This window comes from Populus trichocarpa, chromosome 17 (assembly GCF_000002775.5).
Source record: "Populus trichocarpa isolate Nisqually-1 chromosome 17, P.trichocarpa_v4.1, whole genome shotgun sequence".
Classification (NCBI taxonomy): domain Eukaryota; kingdom Viridiplantae; phylum Streptophyta; class Magnoliopsida; order Malpighiales; family Salicaceae; genus Populus; species Populus trichocarpa.
Window position 1 is genome coordinate 14,944,723 of NC_037301.2, and position 21,419 is coordinate 14,966,141.

Below are 21,419 nucleotides of genomic sequence, written 5' to 3' on the forward strand. Positions count from 1 at the left end.
GCATCGATATTAGGTTTCCACTCAGGATGTTTGGAAACCTGGCTCCATTGAAACAATGGAATCTCCATCGACGATTTAAACGCCAATGTTATAGTCCTTGCAGCCTCAATGTTTGTGAACCTGAAATTAAATAAAAGTAGTAATTAATATTAATTAGTTGTTCATAAATTATGTTATAAGTATATAAAAAAAAAACCAAAACCTAAACAAACTTACATTGAGAGGTCATCCTTCCATTGTGCTTGGTACTTGCGGGTGAATTGACCCCGCTGTGAAGGCACACCGCTTCTGCGCTGTGAAACCGCGCTAGAAGAGGCAGCATCACAAGTTGGCGTAGATTCCTCGCCGTGATCAGCACCTAAGGATACGTCCTCCTCGCTGCTAGAAGAACTAGCTGCAACCGTCTTCTGACGACGTGCTGTCGATTTCATTCTACGCATCTACACAAATGTATACGAATAATTACATAATTAACTTCGATTATTTAAAAAAAAATTCGACAGAGCCTCCCCTGTACTGGGGGGTCCCAAGTTGTCGACAAAATCATATTACACTTCTAATTTTATTTCACATCCCGATCCAATCATCCTGGATCTCAACCCAACTCATCATCATCAACACAACATTTTATTCAATAACATCATATATAATTACAACTATGAACATTCATTGTTAAATTGGTACTTAGAGTGACAAACATTAGATTAAAGTCTTCCATTCAAATTTACGGATATAAACTAACATTTTTAACATAAATTCAACAATAACAATTATAGCAATACAAACAATAATATCCTAAATTAAGATAAACTAATTAAATGCAATTCTATATATATAAATTAACATTTTTAAAATAAACCAACAATAACAATTATATTTATAAACTAACATTTTTAACATAAATTCAACAATAAAATTTATAGCAATACAAACAATAATATCCTAAATTAAGATAAACTAATTAAATGCAATTCTATATATATAAATTAACATTTTTAAAATAAACCAACAATAACAATTATATTTATAAACTAACATTTTTAACATAAATTCAACAATAACAATTGTTGTAACCCATTTTTGGGTCCCCACAAATAAAAAAAATATATAATAATAATAATAATAATAATAATTAAAAAAAAAAAGAATTTGAACAGTGTCGTTTTGACACTGTTCCTCTACCCGCCGCGCTCCATGCCGTTGGAGCCGAACCTCGACAGTAGCACCCAATGGCCGACCAGCCGCCGCGAGACCCGCTCCCATGCGCAACAGCAAAAGCCACACCCACTTGCTCTATAAATAGCACCCAACACAGCAGAGAGAGGGGGGAAAAAAACTTTTTGAAACGGAGAGAGGAAGAAGTTTAAAACGAGGAGAGTTTTGTTGAACGGGAGGGGGCTGGAAAACTAAAAGGGGAGGCGTGTTTTTGGAACGAGAAAGAGAGAGAGCACCCAAAAACAGTCCCCCTCCTGGCCATTCCCCTCTCTCGGCCATTTCTTCCCTGCACCCGAAACAGCCTTCTCTGTCAACGGAGCCCCAGACCGACCTCATTTTCTCCTCCATCCCAGCAGCAGCAACAACACCAGGAGGAGGAGCAGCCGCAGTCATGCCCTGCCACCAGCACCTCCACGAAGACGTTGCAGAGAAGGAAGAACATTGTTGACAGCAGAAAACACCATCAGCAACAGAAGGAGAAGACAAAACAGGGGCGAACAGAGGAGAAAGAGAGGAGAGAGAACAAACAAGAGAGAGGGAAAAGAGGAAGGAATAAACCGAAAACAAAGAAAAGAAAACCGAAAACAAAGAGAAAGGAAGAAAAAAGGGGGAAGGGAGGAGAGAACCCGAAGAAAAAACCGGAGGAAGAATTGGAGAAAGAAGGCAGGAGAGAGAGAGGAGAGGAGAAATAACACAGGAGCAGTAGAGAAGAGGAAGAGCCAACCTTCGGTCAGCAACCACCAGCAAAACCACCACCAGCACCACTGTCAGCTCCTCTACCCAAGCTCATCGTCGCAGGTAACTCTTCCCCTGTTCATCTTCTTGCATGCAGAACGTGCACTGTGCACGTTCTGCAAGCAAGAAATTAATTAGCTGGTTACTGTGCAGGGGCACAGTAACCGGCTAATTAATTCCCCCGGTTACTATGCAGGTCTAATTAATTAACATGTTACTGTGCAGGTGCACAGTAGCCACCTAATTAATTAACGGGTCACTGTGCTTATGTACAGTAACCCGGTTACTATTTGTGCACAGTACCCCCGTCACTATTTGTGTACAGTATCTCAGTCACTGTTGTGTACAGTATCCCGTAAGAAGCATGATGGCCTGTTGGGCCGAAATCGGCCCAACAATTTTGGGCTGAGTCCGGCCCAGTTGGTTGGGCCGGCCCAGCCTGAATTTAATATTATATATTATTTATATTATATTTTGTATTACTTATATATATATGTGAAAAATTACAAAAATTCTGCAAAAATTATTTTTTTAAAAAAATATGTGTTTTGTTGTAATTTTATTACTGTATTTTGATTAATATCGGTTGGTATTTTTATATTCTAAAGATACAAAATCCAATATTAAAATACCCGGTTTTCATCAAAACATCAAAGATTTTCAAAATAAAAAATGTCTTTTGCTTTCAAAAATTTTCTAAAAATATCTTTAAAAATATTGTTGATTTTTCTGCATTTGTTTTATCAAAGTGGATTAATATTTGGTTGTATTTTTATACTGTAAGAATACAAACCCAGTATTAAAATACCCGATTTGCGTCAAAACATACAAAAAAAAATACATATTTAAAAAAGGTTTTGTTTTAAAATACGGCCTAGTCTCTCCAATATATATATATAAATATTATGACATCATATTTTCACAACAAAGAAAATTTCAAAAACAATATATGTATTAGCATGCATTTTGGCTTTAATAACCAGTTTATTCAAGCCATGAGAACTAGGCCAATATTTCAAAAATTCTAAAAAATCTTTTTGTCCTCTTTTAGTATTTGGGATTACGAATTTATACGTAAAACGTATTCCTGATATTAAAAATATGGGTTTTTTTTTACATAGACATTAGAACGGTTAGGTTTTACCCGATAAGATAAGGACCTCCTTATTAAGGAGAACTTTTCTTGAACCATAGACGGACCAACAACTAGGAAACACAACGAGACCTTGAATTTTATCAGACAAATAAACAATGCAGCTTACCTTAGGTAGGGCGTATTTGGGGTGCTAATACCTTCCCTTTACGCAACCAGTCCCCGTACCCAATCTCTGAGACCAGTTAGGGTTCCTAGTGACCAAAATACTAGGTGGCGACTCCCACACCATTTTTCACTGATAAGAGACAAAGAACTCCTTGTCTCACCATATTGACCAGATATATCCCCCCCCATCACACATTTGTGGGTGGACGATCGCCGCGACATCGCTCACGTGCGACAGAATGGCGACTCCACTGGGGACCTTGTGGACTAAGCTTTGTTTTTGTCTGATTTGTTTTTGTTTTCGTGTGTTTATTGTTAAATATAGAACTGTCTCATGCGTATATGCTTTAAATATTTTTACACATTGTTCATGCATTATATAGAACTGTCTCATGCATCACATACTTTGATTATTGAGAGCACACACAAACTTTAAGTTAAGTGGGGGACTAGCAGCTTACCTTACGACTGTTAGTCAAGGTTTAAGTTTGTGTAAACCCCAACTCTTCGCTGAGTGCTTAGACTGGTAATAGTTGGTACATGTGCCATCTCATTACCTACAAGCCCCCATATTGCCTCCACGAGGGCAATCACTGGGACAGCAAGAGACCCCTTTTAGAGACCAAGTAGTAAATCTATCCTATGTCTCACATAAAGGAACTAGAACCTACATTTAGGTTGTATGCTCCATAATCTCTTTTGCATCAAAACAAGTCTAAACCTAAAGGTATTTTTCCCAGGACTTGTGAATGAAATGGCCACCATTGCTAAATTTTCCATCATAGAATACGAAAAAATTCTGAAATGTCACAATTGACTGAAGGAGACTGCCTTAGAAGCGATGCTAAGAAGTTGTCACCAATCAAGAACCTGAATTGCATTATGAATGAGGTGACCAAGTTAATGACTCACTTTCAGAATGTGGATGAGGATGTGTTTTTTAGGAAATATAGACGTTTGGTAGAAATCGCAAGGGTAGAAGTTTAAGCAGAACTGTGCGAGCCTTAGTTCATTTTTGGGATCCAGACTACCGGTGTTTTTCTTTTGGAAGCATAAACCTATGTCCCAATATAGGATGTTGACTGAGTTTCCAAACAATTTGTATAGGATTTATTTTCCTTTGAGATTTGACAAGATCACCCCCGAACTGTCAAAATTGCTCAGAATTGCCAACTTGGAAAAGTTTTTGGAAAAAGAATGGTACCGGTCTGAAGTGGAGGATGTTAGAAATTGAACTAGAAAAAGGTCAGGATCAGAAATAGAGTATATTTGGCCTTGTGTTGTTCCTAGGCCAGATGAATGTAGTGAGTTTGGAGGCCGCTGTTGCTTATGTAGAGTATGAGAATACACAAATCAATCCAGTGGTTTTTTAATTTAGTTGAAACTATCGTGACACTTAACCATTGTAGGAAGACCAGAAAAGGAGCAATGAGATGCTGCATGCAGTTGTTGTATATCTAGATGGTTAGCCACATCGAAACAAAAAGGCCTATCTTTAATAATTTTTCGTGGTTCACCCAAAGACCCCTGAAGTTGGTAGAAGAAAAGAATGGGAAGATCTAGGCAACCAGGTTTGGGTTGACAAAGTAGAAAGTTTTGCCTAATAGTGATTTCAGTGGAGAGCTCCGTGGGTCACTATAGTGGATGTCTTGGTGAGTTGTGGGCAAAGACGCTGGGTGCTTTTGGTAAGGATCACAAGTTATGTAAGTTATGCTCCTACCCTTATGGTAAGGCAACTTGGGGGCATGCAATTTGTTCCAAGGACTATAGGAATTGCTCAATTCTTTGGTTTGTTCGAAGATCCCATTGCACAAGAAGTTGTGGAGATCATCAAACAAGATTGGAAGCATCTGGTTTTGGTTTAGATAGGAGGTTTAAAGGATCCAAGTGCAAGTGAAAGATATGCAAGATGGAGAGACTTAGCTGCTTCAGCTAATAGAAGCCAAATCTCCCCAAACTATAGAGGAGCCTATTAAGAGGAAAATGGTCAATAAGGAAGACTAGTGGAAAAGTTTCGGATAGAATTAAGCAAAAGCAGAAAGGATGAGCAAATACAATCTATTGATGCGAGGATAACAAAGCTTGAGTTAAAGCTAGGTGAAGAGAAGATTGCTAGGAAAGAAGTGAGAAGGAGCTAGGAGGGATGAGTTTGGATTGGATGCAAAGTTGCTTTGAACTTGAAGCAATGGAGATTGACTTTAAAGATTGCCAAAGTAGCATAAAATATACCCAAGAAAAATCTGCACAAGTTCAATTCGAACGGATGGATAGGATTAGGAAGACCATTTGATGGAGATTGTAAAGGAAGAGAGTAAAAGGAAAGGTTTAAGGCTATTGAAGCAAAGTTAGCGGTTAAGAATGAGATAAAAGTTATGAGGATAAAACTTGACAAGGAGCGCGAAAAGATGAAGTATTTGGACAATAAGCTAGCAGCAATGGAAAAATACAAGGATCAAATAGACGCTAGCAATGCTGCTTTGAACAAAACCAATATGTTGCTCATAGAAAAGATGACCAAGACGAATGAGCAAATGGACAAATTTGTTGCGCATGATCGGATTATTAGAATCCATGCATAAAAAGTGGGAGGGGACAGCATTCGCTAGCGCCGAAGCCTAGCTAAAACCGATGCCTTTCTAGGGAAGATTGAGAATCGCGGCTTTGCCTGTTTATCTTTGGCTAGAGAGTTTGTGGATGAAAGGTAACAAACTTGTCAAGCATTAGGCATTGACCCATCTTCTTATGCAAAATCTGTCTCTTGGTGAACATGATTCAAACAAACGACTCGAAAGGCAGTACTCCTAGCAATGTAACAAGAGAGCCTATGTTTATAAGGTGGTGGCTGTTATTCGTTCACAAGAAGGCTACAACGAAAAAGGGGACCTATGTTTCCCAAATAGGCAACAAAAACATGCATATTATATTGTCATAAACATTAACCTGACAGGAAAGGTGTGGCGAAAGCCAAAATAGTTCCAAGTTTTTGGGAACCGCTGAGATACCGAATCTCAGGTCAAAAGAACTGCGAAGATGAGTTGTGAACCAGCACTGCTTCATTCCTTGAGGTAAGATGATTTCTTTTGAGATTCAAAACGGGCAGGTCACCCGACATTGAGACCACTTTTAGAAAAAAAGCGTGGAGTTCTTTTTAAAATTGACCTTACCTCTGATAGCATAATGAATTGATAAATCACCTATAAATTCCTTTCAAGATAAAAACATAGATTATCCATCCTAACAATGTGCATTTTAAAATGAGAAAACTTCATTATCCCTTCACTCTCTAAAGAGTATATCGTTGGTGGTCCCATTTGAGCCGGAATGAATTTCTTCTCTATAAAAGCCCAGACTAGGATCACACCCCTACACTGGGGGCAAAACGAGTTGTTTTTTGAAAAGTTTTACGTGTTTAAAATTGGTTGGAAGCCCATAGATTTGAAAACCAAGCTAAAGCATTTGACAAAAGCATGACAAAGAGGCAGATACAAGTCATACATTTTGAGAAAAAGGACTACTTGGAGAAAGTCAAAGACTTCTTCTCCAAGAATATGATAGGCAACACGAGAGATGAATCCAGCATACGACTTCAAAAGTAAAGTTCATGTTAAGAGGGAGTCTCATGAACTAGAAGAAGAGGATGGGGCCTATGTTTCAAAACCAGGTACGAATGCATGCATTGCATCTAATCATAAATCATTGCATGTATGTTTTTTTGGATCGTTACAGAAGGAGATCTTAGCGCATTCCAACAAGATTATGGACGAAGAAAGAATCATTGAGTTGATTCTAGAACAACAAGAAGAGAAGATAATGGTTTTCAAACCATGCCAGCAGGAAGGACGACATCGATAGCATTCGGTAAAAAGGAATCGCCAAATGGGATTCCAAGTTGTTGAGATCGCCAGAAGGGATCTCGTATTTCGATGAAGGTCGCCAGAAGGGACCTTAAATTTCAGCTTTTGTATAAAAGGAATCGCCAGATGGGATTCCAAGTTGTTTGGATAAAGGAGATCGCCAGAAGGGATCTTGTATTTCGATGAAGGTCGTCAGAAGGAACTTCATGTTTTAGCTTTGGTAAAAGGAATTGCCCGATGGGATTCCAAGTTATTTGAGATCACCAGAAAGGATCTCGTACTTCGACATTCATCAAGGAAGGTCGCTGGAAGGGACCTCGTATTGAAACTATTTCTTAGAAAAGCATGGAGTTTACTAAGAATTCTTCCCCTTGGGTAGGTCACCCATACAATGAGACCATCATTTTTCCTGGGTAGGTCACCCATAACAATGAGACCACTTCACATTTTTTCTATCTTCCACCTGGGTAGGTCACCCATTATAACGCGACCACTTCACATTTTTTCTATCTTCCACCTGGGTAGGTCACCCATTATAATGAGACCGCACTTCACATTCTTCCCCCTGGGTAGGTCACCCATAATAATGAGACCACTCTTTCCTTTTCCCATTTGGGCAGGTCACCCGTCATAATGAGACCACATACGTGTTTTTGTATTTAGGTTGGGTAAAGGAATCGCCAGATGGGATCTCAGGTTAGCCCAACCACACACAAAATAATGGTTCTGGTTAAAGGGGATGGCCAGATGGGATCTCAGGTTAGCCCAACCACACACAGGATTTTGGTTCTGGTTAAAGGGGATCGCCAGATGGGATCTCAGGTTAGCCCAACCACACACAGAATAATGGTTCTGGTTAAAGGGGATCGCCGGAAGGGATCTCAGGTTAGCCCAACCGTAACATCGATATTAGCTAAGGGAAATCGTCAGATGGGATTTCAGTTTGGCCCAACTACAAATATGGATTTTTAGTTAAAAGAGATCGCCAGAATGGATCTCGGATGGAATGCCAGGTTAATCTAATCCAAGTTAGAGGTCAGGGGATCGCCGGATTGGGATCTCAAGAGGACTAAGTTTTGATCATTTTTTTCGGGTTGAAGGCGAGCTGCTGTAAAGACAGTTCCAGATAGATCAAGCTTCGACAATATCAGTTTCGGAAGTTCAGTTTTGTTTATCTTTATAAAACTTACTACGCAAAACCCATGCTGCTCCGTAAGAATTATAAAGAGGGGGCATCTGTTGTAACCCATTTTTGGGTCCCCACAAATAAAAAAAAATATAATAATAATAATAATAATAATAATAAAAAAGAATTTGAACAGTGTCGTTTTGACACTGTTCCTCTACCCGCCGCGCTCCATGCCGTTGGAGCCGAACCTCGACAGTAGCACCCAATGGCCGACCAGCCGCCGCGAGACCCGCTCCCATGCGCAACAGCAAAAGCCACACCCACTTGCTCTATAAATAGCACCCAACACAGCAGAGAGAGGGGGGGAAAAAACTTTTTGAAACGGAGAGAGGAAGAAGTTTAAAACGAGGAGAGTTTTGTTGAACGGGAGGGGGCTGGAAAACTAAAAGGGGAGGCGTGTTTTTGGAACGAGAAAGAGAGAGAGCACCCAAAAACAGTCCCCCTCCTGGCCATTCCCCTCTCTCGGCCATTTCTTCCCTGCACCCGAAACAGCCTTCTCTGTCAACGGAGCCCCAGACCGACCTCATTTTCTCCTCCATCCCAGCAGCAGCAACAACACCAGGAGGAGGAGCAGCCGCAGTCATGCCCTGCCACCAGCACCTCCACGAAGACGTTGCAGAGAAGGAAGAACATTGTTGACAGCAGAAAACACCATCAGCAACAGAAGGAGAAGACAAAACAGGGGCGAACAGAGGAGAAAGAGAGGAGAGAGAACAAACAAGAGAGAGGGAAAAGAGGAAGGAATAAACCGAAAACAAAGAAAAGAAAACCGAAAACAAAGAGAAAGGAAGAAAAAAAGGGGAAGGGAGGAGAGAACCCGAAGAAAAAACCGGAGGAAGAATTGGAGAAAGAAGGCAGGAGAGAGAGAGGAGAGGAGAAATAACACAGGAGCAGTAGAGAAGAGGAAGAGCCAACCTTCGGTCAGCAACCACCAGCAAAACCACCACCAGCACCACTGTCAGCTCCTCTACCCAAGCTCATCGTCGCAGGTAACTCTTCCCCTGTTCATCTTCTTGCATGCAGAACGTGCACTGTGCACGTTCTGCAAGCAAGAAATTAATTAGCTGGTTACTGTGCAGGGGCACAGTAACCGGCTAATTAATTCCCCCGGTTACTATGCAGGTCTAATTAATTAACATGTTACTGTGCAGGTGCACAGTAGCCACCTAATTAATTAACGGGTCACTGTGCTTATGTACAGTAACCCGGTTACTATTTGTGCACAGTACCCCCGTCACTATTTGTGTACAGTATCTCAGTCACTGTTGTGTACAGTATCCCGTCACAGAAGAAGCATGATGGCCTGTTGGGCCGAAACAGGCCGAGATCGGCCCAACCCAGTCTGGGCCGAAATCGGCCCAACAATTTTGGGCTGAGTCCGGCCCAGTTGGTTGGGCCGGCCCAGCCTGAATTTAATATTATATATTATTTATATTATATTTTGTATTACTTATATATATATGTGAAAAATTACAAAAATTCTGCAAAAATTATTTTTTAAAAAAAATATGTGTTTTTGTTGTAATTTTATTACTGTATTTTGATTAATATCGGTTGGTATTTTTATACTCTAAAGATACAAAATCCAATATTAAAATACCCGGTTTTCATCAAAACATCAAAGATTTTCAAAATAAAAAATGTCTTTTGCTTTCAAAAATTTTCTAAAAATATCTTTAAAAATATTGTTGATTTTTCTGCATTTGTTTTATCAAAGTGGATTAATATTTGGTTGTATTTTTATACTGTAAGAATACAAACCCAGTATTAAAATACCCGATTTGCGTCAAAACATACAAAAAAAAAATACATATTTAAAAAAGGTTTTGTTTTAAAATACGGCCTAGTCTCTCCAATATATATATATAAATATTATGACATCATATTTTCACAACAAAGAAAATTTCAAAAACAATATATGTATTAGCATGCATTTTGGCTTTAATAACCAGTTTATTCAAGCCATGAGAACTAGGCCAATATTTCAAAAATTCTAAAAAATCTTTTTGTCCTCTTTTAGTATTTGGGATTACGAATTTATACGTAAAACGTATTCCTGATATTAAAAATATGGGTTTTTTTTTACATAGACATTAGAACGGTTAGGTTTTACCCGATAAGATAAGGACCTCCTTATTGAGGAGAACTTTTCTTGAACCATAGACGGACCAACAACTAGGAAACACAACGAGACCTTGAATTTTATCAGACAAATAAACAATGCAGCTTACCTTAGGTAGGGCGTATTTGAGGTGCTAATACCTTCCCTTTACGCAACCAGTCCCCGTACCCAATCTCTGAGACCAGTTAGGGTTCCTAGTGACCAAAATACTAGGTGGCGACTCCCACACCATTTTTCACTGATAAGAGACAAAGAACTCCTTGTCTCACCATATTGACCAGATATATCCCCCCCCCATCACATATTTGTGGGTGGACGATCGCCGCGACGTCGCTCACGTGCGACAACAATTATAGCAATACAAACAATAATATCCTAAATTAAGATAAACTAATTAAATGCAATTCTATATATATAAATTAACATTTTTAAAATAAACCAACAATAACAATTATATTTATAAACTAACATTTTTAACATAAATTCAACAATAACAATTATAGCAATACAAACAATAATATCCTAAATTAAGATAAACTAATTAAATGCAATTCTATATATATAAATTAACATTTTTAAAATAAACCAACAATAACAATTATATTTATAAACTAACATTTTTAACATAAATTCAACAATAACAATTATAGCAATACAAACAATAATATCAAAACTAAAAAACTAAAATTAACAAATAAAATTAAAAAACTAAAAAACACTACACAACACACAACATAAACACAAAACTAAAAAACATTATATCAATTCAAAATAAATTTGGGAATAAAAAATGCTTACCTTAATAATGTGTTGAATTTAAGATTTTATCTACAAACAATATACAAAACAAAGAACACCAAAAAAAATAATCATAATTAAAATAAAAAAAATAAAAAGATAAAGAAAAAATAAATACATACCTTTTAAAACTACCACCAAAACAATAAAATCCTTCTAAAAGCTTAATATAAATGAGAAGAGAAAGGGAGAAGAGGAGAAGAGCAAGGGAGAAGAGGAGAAAGGGAGGAGAGGAGAGGAGAAAGTGAGGTGCCCGGGGAGGGGGGGCGTATATATAGCTTAATTTCCGTCGGAATTACCGACGAAAATTAATTGCTGTCGGTGCAATTAATTTACGTCGGTAATTCCGTCGGAAATTAATTGAAATGCGCACCAAAAAAATCGAAAATCCCGCCAAACTTTTTCGTTCCATCGGTACGTGCCGTCGGTATTCGTGCAGACGGACACGTGTCAGGCATGCGTGGTCCGTCAGTAATGCCGTCGGTATTGACCGTCGGTAATTCCGTCGGAATTAGTGCAGACAGACAGGTGGCATGCATGCGTGGTCCGTCGGTATTGCCGTCGGTATTAACCGTCGGTAATTCCGTCGGTATACGTGCAGACGGACACGTGTCAGGCATGCGTCCGACATGCCGTCGGTAATTCCGTCGGTAGTCGCGTCGGAAAATCCGTCGGTAATCCGTCGGTGAGTGTGGCAAAATCCCGTAATTTTTTTGCAACTCTCTGTGAAATACCGACGGGTTATATGCCGTCGGTATTAGAGTCGGAAAAGCCGTCGGTAATCCGTCGGTGAATGTGGCAAAATCCGTAATTTTTTTGCAACTCTCTGTGAAATACCGACGGGTTATATTCCGTCGTTATATCCGTCGGTGAAAAGGTAAATTTTTCTTATTTTTTTATGTAACCCTCTCAAAAAATCCTGAATTAAGGTTTTATATTGCAATCTTACAGCACACACAACACAATAACAAAGGCTGACCCTTAAAGAAGAATAAATATTTCATGTTTCAAATTATTACATTATAAAAATAAGGTTTTATAACATGTTTAGTTAGTCGGAATTTTCATCTTCGTCCTCTATTGAATTGTTATCATCAACTTCATCGCACTCTTCAATTTCGTTATCATCTTCTTCAACAACATTCTTTTTTCCACTAGTAGAGCTCAGAACATAATTCAATTCCTCTGCATCAACATCAACAAGACTATTGTTGAAAACACGAAAATTCAAATTTTCTTCTAAGTCAATCGACGGAGCAACTCGGTATGGTTCAACCAACTCACTAGCTTGAAAGACTTCATCTGTCACACTTGTGTCTTCGTTCTCATCCTGAACAACCTCGACACGACCCTTGGGTTTTGTTTTTAAAACGGATAACCAATCAACTCTTGATCGGTCCTTTCTAAAGGAAGGGGTGTATGTGTAATAAACTTGTTGGCATTGCTTTGCGAAAACAAAGACGTCGTTTACGTTGCGGTGTCTAGCTTTTGAATTGATTTCAACGAGACCATAGTGAGGATCTACTCTGATTCCTCTGTCAGTTGTGTCATACCAATAGCATTTGAATAAAAACACTCTATTTTGCTCGTTATGATATTGCAGTTCGATGACCTCTTCCAATCTACCGTAGTAGTCAACTTCAAACTCACTAGAAGTCGATCCCTTAATACAAACACCGCTATTGTATGTCTTTCTTCCATGCCCGTATTCTTCAGTATGAAAGACATATCCATTGACAAAATATCCATTATAGCACTTGACTTTTCTTTCAGGGCCCAGACATAGTAAAGACAGTGAAATAGCAGCACTACCTCCCATTTGATAAACCTAGCATGTAAATTAAATACAACAATAATCAATAAACGGATATTATGTAACATTGACTACAATTAATTACTTTGCAAGAGATAATGAGTTTGTGCTAGGATTTACATGTGTTCTAAACCATGTGGCAAATTGTTCATCTTGTAATTGAAAGATCTGGGATTCGGTCAGCTGTGAGTTATTGGACAGTAAGTATCGTCGATGTTGCCTGCAAGGTTGTTCCAAAGTACATGAGTGTATGGTATCACAAAACATAAATAGTACACTCTTGACAAAGTTTAAGTCGAACATCTACTTACTTAATAAAAGGTCTCAGCTCATCACAGTTAAATAGGACATAATTGTGTGCTTGTCTGAACTCTATTTCAGACAAATATCTTCCCCTCACGACATTTTTAGGTGTGGGTCGTCCAGGATTGGAGAATATTGACAAGTTCCCACTTGAATGCACTTCACCACCATCATCATGCCGTGGAACACGGTTTATCCTCGTTCTCAAATGAGGTTCGAAATAGTATGAGATAAATGTTGAGATCTCCTCAACAATATACGCCTCACATATTGACGCCTCAACATGCGCCTTGTTCTTAACCTTTTTTTTAAGATTGAACAAGTACCTGCATATATATATATATATATATATATATATATATATATTAATAAAAAATTATCAATTAAAAACATTAAAATAAAAATAAAAACATTTAATTATAAATGTCATAGCAACTGTAATATCTAACCTCTCGAATGGATACATCCATCTGTACTGGACCGGTCCTCCAACTTTTACCTCAAACGGTAAATGTACGGGTAGATGCTCCATTGAGTCAAAAAATGATGGAGGGAATATCATCTCAAGTTTGCATATTGTCTCGACGATATTCTTTTCAAGCCTTTCAATGTGATCAACATTCAACTTGCTGGAGCATATGTCTCTGAAGAAATGACTAATCTCCGTTAGTGCATCCCATATCCCCTTTGGCAACAAATCACGAAAAGCCAATGGGATGAGTGTTTGCATAAACACATGGCAGTCATGACTCTTCATTCCATATAATCTGCATTCCTCCGTATTAACCAACCTTGATATGTTCGAGGCATGTCCATCGGGGAAACGCAGACTCTTAAGCCATTTATAGACTAGTAGTTGTGCGTTTTTGTCTAGCACGAAGCTTGCTCTTGGTTTTGCGACCCGTGACCCATCACAAACCAACTCCATATTTTTACGGTTACAGAACAACGCTACATCCAATCTAGCCTTGATGTTGTCCTTTGTCTTCCCCTTCACATCCATGACGGTGTTGAAAATGTTCTCAAACACGTTCTTTTCAATATGCATGACGTCAAGGTTATGGCGGAGAAGATTGGTCTTCCAATAAGGAAGCTCCCAAAATATACTTCGCTTCACCCAATTATGGGTCAAACCAAAACCAGGAAACTTCTGCTTACCTGATTGGAGACCAAACACAATTTCACCGTACTCTGACACAACATCAAACAATTCTTCACCAGAAAGACGCGGGGGTGCAACATCATTTTCAACTCTGCCAACAAAGAAATCCTTTCTGTTCTTTCTGTACCTGTGGTTATGTGGCAAGAAACGACGGTGACAGTCAAAAAAAGAAGCTTTACCCCCGTTTGTTAGTGTGAATGCCTTGTTGTTCTCCATACAATATGGACATGCTAGCTTTCCATGCGTGCTCCAACCAGAAACCATTCCATAAGCTGGGAAATCATTGATAGTCCACATCAAAGCCGCTCTCATAACAAAATTTTGTTTCATCGAGATGTCATAAGTCAAAGCTCCAGAGGACCACAACTGCGTCAACTCATCAATCAACGGACGAAGACAAACATCTATATTCCGCCCCGGACTGCTCAGACCTGGTATGACCATAGATAAAAACATGAACTCCGGCCTCATACACATCCCCGGTGGCAAGTTATAAACCGTCAGTATGTCCGGCCAACAAGAATAAGGAGCAGCAAATGACCCGAATGGGTTGAATCCGTCTGTACACAACCCAAGACGCACGTTCCTTGATTCAGCTGAAAAGGGAGGATGCATACTGTTAAAGTGTTTCCAGGCTTCACCGTCAGAAGGATGAACCATCACTGCATCAACCGCATGGTGTGATTGGTGCCATGTCATGTGCTCAGCAGTCCTTGGTGACATGAATAACCTCTGCAGTCTAGGTGTGATTGGGAAGTATCTAAGTTTTTTATATGCCACGAGAGTCTTCCCTCTACCAGTTCTAGGTTTGTAACGGGAATGCCCGCATGTCATGCACTCGATCATCTCAGCATTTTCAAGGTAGTATAACATGCAGAAGTTAGGGCATATATCAATTTTCTGGTATCCTAAACCGAGGGGTTTCATCATGGACTTGGCGGCATAGAAGTTCTCTTTCAGCCTGTTCCCTTTAGGTAAAATGCTTATCGCCCATTCAATAATCTTGTCATAACCGGCCTCACTCAACCCGTGATCTGACTTGATGGTGAACACCTGTGCTACGGCTGATAATTTACTGTGGTTCGTACAGCCATCCCATAATGGTTCGTCAGAATCTCTCAACAGATTAAAAAACCTTGCTGCATCTGCATTAGGTTCTTCTTCTACGATTGGACATTCCCTGACATTAGCTTCACTCATTCTCATTGCATCCATAACCATATTCCTGTAAGGATTACTGTTCTCATTTTCAACTTCATGCATGTTACTAGCACTAGAAGTTGACCCAACCACCTGTTCTTCCATGCTCTCATCAGGAACAAATAGTTCTCCGTGAGCATACCAACACATGTAATCTTCCATGAACCCTTTGGTTAGAAGATGCATCGTTACAACATCTTGATGCAGAAACTTTAAATTTTTACACTTCCTGCACGGACACCTAATACCGCCATCAGTAAAATTCCTCGGAATAGATGTTGCGAAATTAATAAAACCCTGGACACCGTTACAATAATCCATCCTCCGCAATCCTTGAGGTGAGTCCCGATACATCCATGAACGATCATCCATGACTTCTATTGAACCTCTATAAAACATAACAAAAATATTGGTTTTCCCCGACATTAATTATCCAACAAACTAAAACAACACTTATGTTAAATATTCATTATCAATTATCAATTATCAATTATCAACTATCAACTATCAACGTTCATACATACAAATTTATACATATATAAATTTACAGAATTAATCACAACTTCGAAATATAATTGATAACAATTAAACAAGACACTTAAATAAGCTATTAATTATTTATTTCATCACAACGACACATTTAATTCGGTGTAATTCAAACAAAATTTCAACAATTTACAAACAAATATAATTTGACAAAATCTAAAACAAACTATAACAACTACAAAATTATACATTCATACTACAAGTTTCTTTGACAAATAACAATTAAACAAGTACAAACGTTAACAAAATACATATACTAAAACAATAAAATTCACAATTAAATATTAAAACTAAAAAGGATAGATTTACTTACAAAAAAATGATAAAATCTACAAGAAACGGATATTGTGACCACGTACAAGATATAAGAAACTTGAGTGCTCGTGTTGAGAATAATGGAGAGTTTGGGATGGGTGTTTGGCTGCAGTTTGGGAGGGGAGAGGTGGGATGAGAAAGAAGAAGAAGGAGAAACAGAGGAAGAGAGTGTCGGCGGATGGGGGTATATAACGGTTTTTTCCGACGGACGTATTTCGTCGGTGATTCCGTCGGTGATGCCGTCGGTGAAAGAGCCACGTCATCTCAGTTTGAATCCCTCGGTAATGCCCGTCGGTAAAATCACCTGACGTCACCATGTTGTTGCGTATTTCCAGACGAACTGCATACTCCGTCGGTAACACCGTCGGTATATACCGACGGACATATTCCGTCGGTATATACCGACGGTGTTACCGACGGAGTATGGCCGTCGGTATATACCGACGGTTTTTGAGACGGAATTATTTCCGTCGGTATAAATTACCGACGGAAATATTCCGTCGGTAATTCCGTTGCTTTTCTCCGGTTTTCTGGTAGTGAAAACTCAAGATCAAAAACTGAAATCTTTGGTTTAATGAGGAAAGGGTCACGGCGGCCACAAGACTTAGAAAAGAAAACAGTAATTCTCTTGCAACCTTTTCTTATATACCTAGGTTAACTTAAGTTGGGTTTGGGCTGACTTGGGCTTGGGTTTGGCCCAAAAGTTTGGGTCTTACATTTTCTCTCAGGTCTATCTCGCATCCTTCTTCTGTTTCCATTTCAAGTGATGTATAAAAATAAAATCTCTGAGATACTACTAATGTTACTAGCTTGAATCTTTGAGGTGTTGAATTATGCCAAAGGCCGCTCCCAAATCCAGTAATTTATCAGATGATGACATAAAGGCTCTCACTTGGCGAACACAGGATGGAGGAACTGAGGTTGTGGAAGCGAAGGCTGGAAAGGGATCAGCGACACTTTCCATGGCGTAATGTCCTGATACCTCTCCATCAGTCTTGTCAGATAAAAAAACAAAAAAAATTGCTATCATTTACTAAATGGCTATTCTGATAAACAACTTTGATTCCTGTTGTAGCTACGCTGGAGCTGTCTTTGCTGATGCTTGCTTAAAGGGGCTCAATGGAGTTCCAGATATTGTTGAATGCTCCTTTGTGCAATCAAGCATCACTGATTTGCCTTTCTTTGCCTCTAAGGTGAGTCAATGGTCAGAAGCTAGGCACCAGCTTCACATCACAAGCTGGGCTTGATACGGATAAATCTCTAAGCTGATTGCTTCCGTGATGCTGCAGGCAAGGCTAGGAAAGAATGGCGTGGAGGAAGTCTTTGGATTGGGTCCTCTTGCAGATTATGAACAACATTACAACAGGGTCTTGAAAGCTTCAAGCCGGAGCTTAAAGCTTCGATAGAGAAGGGAGTTGAGTTTGCCAACCAAAATTAATTGGACAAGTTATGCAAGATTTTGGAATCATATTTTGGAACAGTTTAGTCACTGTTTTCCCAGCATATGAAAATTTAATTAGTCTATGGATTTTTCAAGTTTCAAATTTAATTAGTCAATATTTTGGAATCAAATTTCTTATGAAAAATTCAACTACTATGGAGATGGATTTAATTAGTCTAGGACAAATTTATGGACAAAATTTCTGTCATGGTGGAGTGTCTTTTAGTGTGTTTCAAACTCAGTTGATGAGTTGTTGTTTCAATGGCCAATAATGATCAATGGCAAGTTTAAGAGAGAGTCATGGCAACTACTCTCATATAGTATTGCTTGGAGTATCTGATTAAGAGCCTCAATAAGGACACATTACACATGAATAAATAAAATATATACAAAAAAGAGGGGGGGCACCTTATTCAATGTGACACACTTTGCAACCTTCACCATGTTTGTCACGATCTGAATCTCGGATCCATGACCGACACATAGGCAAGGTTCCCCTCCAAGGTTCCATACCTATGCGAACCCAAACTTACACACAAACTTATCCTAACTCAATCAGAGTTCAACGCAACATTAATAACAAAATCAACTTCATAATATAATTGAATTGTCTTAATACAAGAGTTTATATAAGTTCAGAGTTTTGGAGCACTAACTAAACATAAAGAAAAGGTACAAAGTACAACTAAAGAGCAGGTTCTGAAGGTCCAACAAAAGTGATCTGCTATCAAGCTATAAGCCTGAAAAGGTAAATAATGAGATGATGAGTTCAACAACTCAGTGAGTAGATAACGTTCAATATACACACACGAGGTAATAAAACAATGAGAAATATATATACAAGTATGGCTCTAGATTCTTATAGGAAGGTTTCTCAAATAGGCCATAATAAGAATATCAGAAGGTAAAGCTCGTCAGAAAATCAAAATGCAATGAACATGAGGCTCCGTACTGTGGGATGATCAGTCTACACAGGTTGATGACTCCCCCAACCAACTAGGGTTCAGATACGATGTGCAAAAAGACTAACACTACCCTGTTAGCATGGGTATTCTGACTGGCATACCATAGGTTCATAATCATAATCAAACAGACATATTCATATCTCAAGGCTCAACTCATGACATCAATCAAATGAGAAGCTATCAATTCATAATTCAATTCAAAATATATACTGGTTCATATCAAGAATTTAGATTCAACAATTGATCATGCTTTATCAAAACAAGGATAATAATCAACATGTTTATTATCAAGAAGCATGATCCAATTCATATTAACAAATCAAATATTTATAATATTTCTAATGCATATAGAAAATTATCCACTCACCTGACTCGAAAGCAAACAGAAGTCAAAAGCAGATACAGAAGAAAATCCTACTGACGTCCCGCCGGTAGAATATTAGGATTATCTGAATATAAAGGAGACATATTCAAGAATGACTCAAAAGAATATATAACCTATTTAATACACTTATCTAAGGGTGTATTCCATAACCCTATATGTTTTTGAACTAACTAGTTATTTTTCCTAAAAACCCAACATTTAACGGTTTTCCCGAAATCTAATCCATAATAAAACAAGTAATAAAATTGGTAATAATTCACTAAATAACCCTCAATTATTCATCAAACCAAACTGCACAAGCTAATATTACAGCTAGGGACTAATCTGGAATTTATCATATTTTTTAAGGATCAAATTGTAACTTTTGTCAAATTGAAGGACCAAACTAAAAATATCATAAATCCATGACTATACTGAAATTCTGACCATAATTAATCCTCAATTCTGTCCAGAATATCTCATTATACTCCAGGGACCATTCTGGAATTTTACCAATTTTTTAGGGTCAAATTGTAATTTTTGTCAAATTGAAGGACCAAACTAAAAATATCATAAATCCATGACTATACTGAAATTATGACCATAATTAATCCTCAATTCTGTCCAGAATATCTCATTATACTCCAGGGACCATTCTGGAATTTTACCAAATTGTTAGGGTCAAATTGTAATTTTTGTCAAATTGAAGGACTAAATTGAAAGTGTTAAAATTTCATAACTATACAGGAATTCTGCCCATAATTCATCTTTTATTCTGTTCAGAATCTCGGAATAGGCTCCAGGGACCATTCTGTAAGTTTCCAAAGTTTGGGGACTAAACTGTAATTTTCACAAATTGAGGGACCAAACCAAAATTTTGTCATCTTTAACCTCCAACCCAGAATTTTAACAGAAAACCTACTGTCCTCTCCAAATTTCTAACAAAAATTCACCATTCAAATAAAACCATAACTCAAAATCATAATTTTTATCTACAATCTCTCAAATTCAACTTAACAATCCATTACCCACAACAATCAACCTTATAACATTCAATTTAATTCATCAATTAAATTCAAAACACAAATTTTCAAAACCCTAACATTCATCAAAACTGAAATTAAAGCTAAAGAAAACATATTATACACATTTAAGCATAATCTTACTCTTTTTACTTATTTTCTCCAGCTCCTTTCTATTTCCCTTTTAATTTCTCTCTTTTCTCATCTTCTTCTTCTTCCTCCCTTTCTCTCCTGCCGGTTTGCTCTCTTAATTTCAGATCTCTTTCTCTCTCTCTCTCTCTCTTTTACTTCCTATTTATATTTATCAAGTTTTGTTGAATTACCACTATATTTCTTATTCATTTATTCCAACTTTTAAGCCTTCAAAGGTTTTATTGTATTTTCCAACTCATTAATTCAAAACGATACAATGTTCTTGTAGAATGGACATGAAAATTAAAAGGTTCAAAAGCTTTAGCCCATATAGCACCAGACCTGGGCATAGATAGACATATTGAGGCTAGCTCGAGTGAAGCGCAGAAAAGAAGTTGGGGTTTCCGGAATAATTCACTGCGCATTTCTCAATTGACTTGAATATCTTCAGATGGGTGTTCTTACAACGTCAAGACATTTCGATGTTGTGCATGTAAATCTATCACATTTGTAGCTCTTTTGGGATGATAAATTATTTTATAAAAATTTGAGAAATAAACATGCTAAAATGACTAGTCCTGCCAAATAGTTGTTTCATCGAGCATCTAACACCCTTTATCTAACCTCTCCACTGCTGTCATGTTTACCTGCAGAATCTTGTTTAGAATTTCATCGACTTTGAAAACTGGACCCTACTTGATGTCATGTTTAACGTTCGGAAACGTCTTCAAGGGGTTATGAAAATGGAAACTCGTGAACATTAATTTTCTTGAACAGTTTATGAAAATTGGACCCTACTTGAGTTTATGAAGTAACTTGTTAATTAAAACGTCTACAAGAGGCTGTCCCTTCATTAATTTTTATGGATTCACATCATTGCGGGGTCTAGCTTACTTTTCCACCACAGGTTTGCTCATGAACCAGCTACTTAGTCCCTCCCAATTAATTGTCATAATTCGAAGGAGCCACATTCTTCAGCGAC

General features: G+C 38.0%; 2 protein-coding genes across 2 annotated transcripts; one reads left to right on the forward strand and one right to left on the reverse strand.

Annotated features, from left to right (window-relative positions):
* Positions 1-1,178: 1,178 nt before the first annotated feature.
* On the reverse strand, positions 1,179-13,609 carry LOC127904485 (uncharacterized). Its single transcript, XM_052448348.1, has 7 exons — positions 13,299-13,609; positions 13,108-13,207; positions 12,346-13,002; positions 8,620-8,841; positions 8,443-8,523; positions 1,547-1,611; positions 1,179-1,293 (listed from the first exon to the last, which is right to left on the reverse strand). Exons 3-7 carry the CDS (start codon positions 12,991-12,993, stop codon positions 1,179-1,181), a joined length of 1,131 nt encoding a protein of 376 aa, XP_052304308.1. The 5' UTR covers positions 12,994-13,002; positions 13,108-13,207; positions 13,299-13,609.
* Positions 13,610-17,237: 3,628 nt separating this feature from the next.
* Positions 17,238-18,279, forward strand: LOC18106429 (malate dehydrogenase, mitochondrial). Its single transcript, XM_024589014.2, has 2 exons — positions 17,238-17,480; positions 17,589-18,279. The coding sequence occupies exons 1-2, from the start codon at positions 17,347-17,349 to the stop codon at positions 17,758-17,760; spliced, it is 306 nt and encodes a 101-aa protein (XP_024444782.1). The 5' UTR covers positions 17,238-17,346; the 3' UTR covers positions 17,761-18,279.
* Positions 18,280-21,419: the final 3,140 nt, after the last annotated feature.